The 7,587-nt window shown below is 53.4% G+C and overlaps 1 protein-coding gene across 3 annotated transcripts in view; it reads left to right on the top strand.

Annotated features, from left to right (window-relative positions):
• The first annotated feature begins 222 nt into the window (after positions 1–222).
• Positions 223–7,587, top strand: part of KDM2B (lysine demethylase 2B) — a 124,172-nt gene continuing 116,807 nt past the window's right edge. For 2 of the 3 annotated variants that reach the window (XM_041728627.1, XM_041728625.1), the window contains exons 1-4: positions 223–535; positions 1,599–1,743; positions 4,700–4,778; positions 6,268–6,314. In XM_041728627.1, the coding sequence (XP_041584561.1) occupies positions 503–535; positions 1,599–1,743; positions 4,700–4,778; positions 6,268–6,314 (304 nt within the window). In that variant the 5' untranslated portion in view covers positions 223–502. Of the gene's footprint in view, positions 536–624; positions 937–1,598; positions 1,744–4,699; positions 4,779–6,267; positions 6,315–7,587 lie in introns of those variants that run through there. The other variant, XM_041728626.1, reaches the window with a different exon arrangement.

Below are 7,587 nucleotides of genomic sequence, written 5' to 3'. Positions count from 1 at the left end.
GGATGCGCCCGCCGCCTGCAACTCAGCCCTCCAAAAGTCAGCTCTGCACACAACTCCCGGGCGGCGGCGGCGCCTGCGTGCAAGGCGCACTCGTGACCCAACAACAAAACAGCGATGCCAGGGCGCTAACGGCGCCCGGTGCCTCCCGGGCGCCCTCCCCGCCCCACATCTCCTCCGGCAGCCGCCCCCGCCCCCCCCATCCCGGGCCGAGTGCCCCCTCCACTAGCCCGGCCGCAGGCTCAGAGCGCGATCGGCAACAATGTTTACGTTCCGGGGATTATGACGTCGACGCCTCCCCCCCCACAACTGCTGAAAATGGTTTCCTAGGACTTTGCAAACGGATCTGCTTAAGTGTTGGTGCAAAACTTTGTAGATCTCGGCTCTGGCTTGCTTTATTTATTTATTTTTTGGTTTGTTTTCTTTGGTCTTCCCTCCTTCCCCCCTCCGCCAAAATGCAGGGGGCAGGAGTGTTGACAATTAATTGGTGAACTCTCCTAAAAAAATGGAGGCAGAGAAAGACTCTGGAAGAAGATTGGTGTGTAGCTTTTTTTTTTTTTTTCCCCCAAATCTGTATCTGGTAATGATAGATCTATTTTTTTTTTGTTGTTGTTGTTTCTTGCTGCCTTTTCTCTCCTTTTCTGTATTTTGCAAGAGGACCGGAAAAAATATAATAAATTGCATGCAAAAGGAAGCAAGCAGCTTACTCCTCCAGTCCCTTGTGAGGCTCAGAGTCTCAGACACTTAAGTGGGGAGGTGGTAGCGGGGAAAGGCGTGGAGAGAGGCTGAGCGGGCTCGGGGTTCGCCCGGAATCTGGGGGGCTGCAGGGCCCGGCGCTGGGCGGTCGAGGGAGGAGGCAGGGGATGCGGGGAGTGGTGGGGGAGTCTCCTTAGGAAGTGAGTGTGCGCGCGCGCTTGTGGGGAGATGAGGCAGCTGCTGGTGCGTTTTGGGGTCTCCGATGGGAGCTTTGTGGCGGGCCGTCTGCCTCTCCCCCTCCCAAGCCCCGACCTCCCCCTCCACCTCTTCTTTTAGCATTGGCGGTCGGTCGGCGGGGGCGGCTGGGGTCTCAGCCCTTCCATTTCAGCTTTCCAGCTTCCCGAGTAGCTCGGGGGCGGCTCCAGTCTTAGAAATGCCGCCGGCCCCCGGTTCCGGCTTCCCGGCTCTGCCGCCGCGGCCGCCCGGGCTGCTATTAGCGCCGAGCGGGGCGCTGCGGCGGCTCCTCCCGGGGCCTACCAATACCCCGCCAGCCCGTGCGCCGAGCCCCCTTCGCGGGTTACATAACCGGGCTCCCGGCCGAGTGGGCAAAACTCAACATCTATCGGGGGTGGGGGCAAGGGAGAGCCCCCCCATGTCCTTTACGTTGCCTCCAAAGATGCAGGAGGGGAGTGCCCTGCCTAGGGGACAGCCGGCCCCCGGGGGCGCGGGCCCCCCTCGTTATCTTGATTTTCAGCATCTTTGGCGTTTGCGCAAAGTTGCTCGGGTCGCAGTGGTGGGGTGCAAGGGGTGCGCAACTCCTGCACCTGCTTGAGCCGGGCCTAGGGTAAGAGGCGACCCCCAGTTCCCCAGTAATGCCTCGGGCTCTCTGGTTTGGGTCCCCGCAGCGCCCGATTGACCGCCAGAGATACGACGAGAACGAGGACTTGTCGGACGTGGAGGAGATCGTCAGCGTTCGCGGCTTCAGCCTGGAGGAGAAGCTGCGCAGTCAGCTGTACCAGGGGGACTTCGTGCACGCCATGGAGGGCAAAGGTGAGGCGCCCCCTCTTCGGGCTGCTCTCCGCGCCGCGGGCCGAGCGCACGTGGGGAGGGAGCTGCCGGTGGCTGGGTTCGTATTTCGCGCCCGCGTCCCCCATTCCAGGGGATCCGGTGACGAAACGAGGCCGAGCACTGGGGGGGTGGGGTGGGGTGGCGAGGAGGAGGGCAGGCGGGAACGGGGGCCGGGCGTGGGCCTAGACCCGGCCCGCGCCCACAGCCGGCCCCAGGGTGGGCAGAGCTAGGGGACCGGCGGTCGGAGGGACCTGGGGACCGACGGGTGGACGGAGGGAAGACATGTGCGCCGCATTCCACCCCTCCCAGAGCCAGCCCAGCTCCCTGTGCTGCTTGAGGTGCGGCTGCCTGGCCCGGAGAGGGGCTGGGGTGCCCCTGGGTCATTGGGATGAGGTTCCCCCCCCCAGGCCTGAAGCCTCCCAAAACCCCGTCCCGTTTCCGGCCTTGCCAGTGAGGAGCTGGTGCTGAGGATGCTCGGGTCACTGAATGATGCCCCGTCAGCCCCTCGGGTCTATGGAACCCCATAACCTTCTGGTCTCTGCCAGATTGGAGCAAGGGCTGGAGCAGGCACGTATACCTGAGGCCTCTGGCCCTTCAGCCTTGACAATTTGAAGTAGGGACTCAAAAGAGAGTTTGACCCCCTCAGCCTTCAGGCTGAGATCCCTGACCCCTGTAGTTTGAAGCGAAAACTTGGGGTACCCCTTTGGGGAACAGTGCCTCTTCTCAGCGTGAGACCTTGAGGGCTCTGTCCCTTGTAGGCCCTGCCAGTTTAAGAGAAGTTGAGGAAACCTCTGGGGTTTTGGGGTGCCACTCCAGCCTGATACCTTCAGGGCCTGAGTTTCTCCTTGACCCTAGTATTAGAATGCTCTCTGGTGGTATCCTGCCAACATTGGGGTGATGTTCTGGCTTGGGTCTGAGGCCTCCAGAGGCCCTGCGTGACCTGTGGTTCTGCCTGTGGGGTTGGAGTTTTGGAGATGCCCCTGCCTACCTAGGTATTTCCCTAAGCTCTCTGGGGTTTCTAAGTTCTTTTTTTTTTTCCTCTCAGATATTCAAGTTTCCTTTATAATACACCATTTCCATTTTGTTGACACCTCCTCCCTCCATCCCCCTTGGAAATCCCTTCCATCCCTCAGTGAGCTGATAACAGAGGAAGTGCCTTCCCCTCCAGGTTCTGCTTGAGTGGCTGGGACTGTAGGTTAGCCCCCCGAAGGGACAGTCCTGGCTTTGCATTTTTGAAGTTTGTCTTTTGTCCCCAACTGCTTCCTGGGGTGCTGGGCTTCAGTGGTAGGAGGTCGTGGTTGGGGGAGGGAAGAAGAAATTTCTTCCAGCCAGCCAGGTCTTAAGAACATTGCATATCCAGGCAGACAGTCTAGGGGGTGGGGGGGCTAGTCTCAAATACATTTAAATTTCCTTAGCACAAGTGGGCTTTTAATTCCTTTCATTTCTTTCCCATTTTACTGAGTTTGGTGGATCCTATGAGAAAACTACATGCAGACACTTCCTAGTCATTTGTGAGGAATTCTCAGCCCAAGATCTGAGTGTTTTCTCAAGCTCATTTGTGGAAGTTGAAGCTGAGGAGAGTTGGGGGGGAGTGGGGTGGTCTGCTTTGGGTGTGGGTGTGTAGGGGGTGAATTCCAGCTAGGGAGAGACCTTAAATCTGCTGTCTGGGCTCTTTTCAAAGGAGAGAGCCCTAGCGTTTTGGTAGTTAATTCAGATCCGGCCCCAAAACTTCAAGGGAGGAGCTGAGAAACAGAAGGATCCCTTAGCCTGGATTCAAAATAGAAGCTTCTTAAACTTCTCTGCCTTTAAATCCTTAGGAATCCCCATTCACTGTGAGCCCCTGGGGATCTGAGCTGCTAAGGTCAGGGCTTTCCCCAGCTCCGGTTTTGTTCTCTTCCTCTGCTCTGAGCTGAGTTGCCTTGGCCTCCTCCCCCACCAAGCTGCCCTGGTGAACTGTTTCCATGGGGCAGGGGCTTCAGGGGCCTGTGATCTCTCCTGTCTCTCCTCTGGCTGACCAGGGAGGGCTTGTGGCCTTGTGGATTGCTTGAGTTCACCTGAGGATTTGAGGCTGTGATGGTTTATCTCTGCTTTCCTCAACTCCATATTTAGGAATGAGGTTGGGTCAGATCCCCTGGTTTTGGAACTCAAGGAACATAGAAATGAAGGCCTCCTTCATTCTCCAGGGCTTTCAATAAGGGATTTGGGGGTCTACGCTAGACAAACCCGAGACAGAGAGCTGCCTGGTGGATTTGCCTTGGGCCTCGCTGTGCCCCCTTCACGCTACCTTCACCTGAGGGGAGCGCCCTGGTCAGTTACGCAGGGGAAGCAAGGATGGCAGTAACCGGAGCAGAATTACACTATTAAGACAACAAAGCTGTGCCCAGTTCTCTAGTTATTTTGGCACCAAATACACAGTTTCCAGGGAAACCAGCTTTTCCCCCCTCCCCTTCACTATGCAGGATATTACAATAAGATCTTCCCTGATGCTAAGCTACAATGAGAACCCTCCTCCCAACCTCCTCTCTGGGGCTTCAGATCCTCCCAGGTGGTATTCTTCAATTTTGCTCTGCCTTTACTTTCTGAACTCAGCTTGGGGTGCATTTCTCTTTCCCTCTTTCTCAGTGATTGCTGGGGCTTTTACTGTGAGGGGCTCTTTCATGAGTCTCCCTCCTCAACCTCCCTGGCCTTGGGCTGCTCATTGACAAGTTCTGACCCGTGGGGCATGCAGGGAATGACGGAGTAGGCAGAGGAGCGGGTAGTTGGCATGGCTTCTCTTGGGCTTTGCCTGCTCCATTTCCCTGTCATTTTACAGGAGAGCTGGTGCCCTAGACTGGTGCTCGCATCTAGTATCACCATGTTCCTTCCTCCGGCCTGCTGATCGTGGTTCATCTCTCTTCTCTGACCTAACTAACCTGTTTTAATTCCGATATCCAAACAGATTTCAACTACGAGTATGTGCAGAGAGAAGCGCTCAGGGTTCCCCTGATATTTCGAGAAAAGGATGGCCTGGGGATTAAGTAAGTTGCTGAAATGAATTGTTTCTTCCCACATCTTTCTCCTTGATGTAGTTTATAGTTCAGGATAGATTTCTTCTATCCTTTTCCCCACCTCTTATCACAGAGAAGGCTCTTTCTTCATTATCTGGGGATAGTATCTCTTTGTTCAAGGCCTGGCAAAGGGGAAAAACCCTTCAAAGATTGGTCTCTTCCAGAGAATTTGGGCAGAGAGGACAGAGGGTACATAAACCGCGTGTTGACGTCTTTCCCTGACCTAGCCCAGTTAGGTGTGGTGACTTCCTAAAGAGAATTGTGCCTCTCTCCCAAGTTAGGAAACTGAGGCAGCGCCTGAGCTGTGAAAGGGTTGGCCAGTCTCTAAGCCCAGAAGAAAGGGCACCTAGATACATATTTTTCTTCTCAGACTCCCATTATGTGGGAAAGTGGTGCCCTTCTGTACAGGGCATGTTCTCTAGGATGCTAGGCTCCAAGTCTTCTCTTTTTCTGCCTGCCCCAGCACCTGCCTCCACTGTGTCTTGTTTGGTTTACATTCTCTTAGAGATCTGTCAGAGATCCAGGTGGGGTCGGGGAGAGATCCAGGAGGAAGGCTGGAAGAACAGGTTTCCGCCCAGGGCGGAGGTGGAAAGGAGGCTGCTGGTGTCATCCCAGCTTGCCTCTTTCTCCAACATCTAGCTACTGCCAGGCTTGCTCAAGAGTCTCGTTCCAAGGGTAGAAATCAAACCTTTGACATCACTGTTAATTAATAGTGAAGGTCACCATAATCATCATGACCGGTGTTACGGAATCCCTGGAATTGGAATGATGTGTGTCTTTTTTTCCCCTTTCAACTTAAAGAGGTCCCTGCAACCCTCCATACAACTCCTTTTATGGAGAGTGTTTGCTAGCGGAAAAGACACAGAGAGAGAGTTGCCCACCCTAAAAGAAAGCAGGTGTTTTTTTTTTTTTTTTTTAATTTTTATTTATTTATGATAGTCACAGAGAGATAGAGAGAGAGGCAGAGACACAGGCAGAGGGAGAAGCAGGCTCCATGCACTGGGAGCCCGACGTGGGATTTGATCCCGGGTCTCCAGGATCGCGCCCTGGGCCAAAGGCAGGCGCCAAACCGCTGCGCCACCCAGGGATCCCCGAAAGCAGGTGTTTGAGTGCCCAGCTCGGGACTTACCCTGGACACATGATGATTCAGTCTTCCTCTCAAAAGTGGCATGGATACTGGATTTCCTGTCTTTTCTGTGGCAGTGCTGAGCTCATATTGGGGAGAGTGAGGGGGTTGGTTTGCCTACCGGGGTGAGGAAAGGGCTCAGTGGTTGGAGATTGACCCTTTCTGGGGGGCACTGATTGGTCTATCACTTTCTCTCTAGATGATTTCATTTTGGGTTCCCAAACTGAGACAAGGGAATGCTCTTGGAAACATGGCCTTCCCCTGCCCCCAGAGTTGGGTCTAACTCTCTTGTTCTTGGCTACCCGGCAAATGACTGTACTTCTCTTTTTCCAGGATGCCCGACCCTGATTTCACAGTCCGAGATGTCAAACTCCTAGTGGGTAAGTTGCCTGCTGTGTGTGCAGCTCAGAGATGCCCAAAGTAGGGAGTACAAGGGGCAGGAGCTCTTTACCACCCACCTATTTAGACCTTTAACTGCCTCTGAAAAGAAAGTCCCTGTGGGAGGAGGCAGGAGCAGGTGTGAGCTGCAACCGTCTGGTTCTGGAGAACAGGTCAGATTGCAAAGTCATAAGAAGCTGTATGAAAGAGTGTTTGCCAGCACACAGTTTTATGAGGCTGATTTGGACCCTAGCCTCCATCAGCAATACAATCTTAGATCTTTCCTTTGCGTTTGTTTGTGGGTTGCTGAGTAAACACTGGGTGCTTTGTGACCCCTGAAAGACTTTCAGACTTTCAGAGGGGAGGGATCATTCTTCCTGCTTCCTCAGGGTTCCAGACAGATCTAGGGTGGGGTTTAACACCCAGTGCCCAGCAAATGCTTGTTAACTCCCTGAGCACCTGCAGAGTGTAGCTGATCACTTAGTGCTTCTGGACACCAGACCAGGTAGTCAGTGGCATTTCAGATATTATGGAAATCCTTTAATAAATCCATTCTTTTCATAAGTGTTTATCAATTAGCTCCTACATGGTAGCAAGATCAGAGGTATGAACATGACAGGCAAGATCCCTTTCCTCTTGGCTGGAGTGACAAGCAACAAATAAGTAAACAGGTTTTAAAAATCTGTATCATTTTGGAAGGTGATAAAGCCTATGAAGAAATAAAGCAGGGTATTGGGATAGAATGTGATGGGAGCTGTATTTTATTTATTTTTTAGTTTTTATTTATTTACTTTTTTTAGAGAGAGAGTATGTGTACACACACACACACCCAATGGTGGGAGAAGGAGAGAGAGAATTTTTAAAAAAATAGATTTTATTTATTCATAAGAGACACAGACAGGGAGAGAGAGGCAGAGACACAGGCAGAGGGAGAAGCAGGCTCCATGCAGGGAGCCCAATGTGGATTCGATCCCGGGACTCCAGGATCATGCCCTGAGCCAAAGGTAGGCGCTAAATCACTGAGCCACCCAGGGATCCCCCAGATAATCTTAAGCAGGTTCCATGCCCAGTGTGGAGCCTTATGGTGGGCTAGATCTCATTACCCTGAGATCATGATGTGAGCCAAAATCAAGAGTCAATGCTTAACAGCATACTGATTGAGGCACCCAGGAACCCCTGGGAGCTGTATTTTAGATTGAGTGGTCAGAGAGGGCCTGGGGTGTTGTGTACATTTGAACAGAGGCCTGACTGATGAGAAGCCAGCTGTGGGAAAGC

This window comes from Vulpes lagopus, chromosome 14, assembly GCF_018345385.1.
Source record: "Vulpes lagopus strain Blue_001 chromosome 14, ASM1834538v1, whole genome shotgun sequence".
Classification (NCBI taxonomy): Eukaryota; Metazoa; Chordata; class Mammalia; order Carnivora; family Canidae; genus Vulpes; species Vulpes lagopus.
This window is presented reverse-complemented; position numbering and strand designations above follow the sequence as displayed.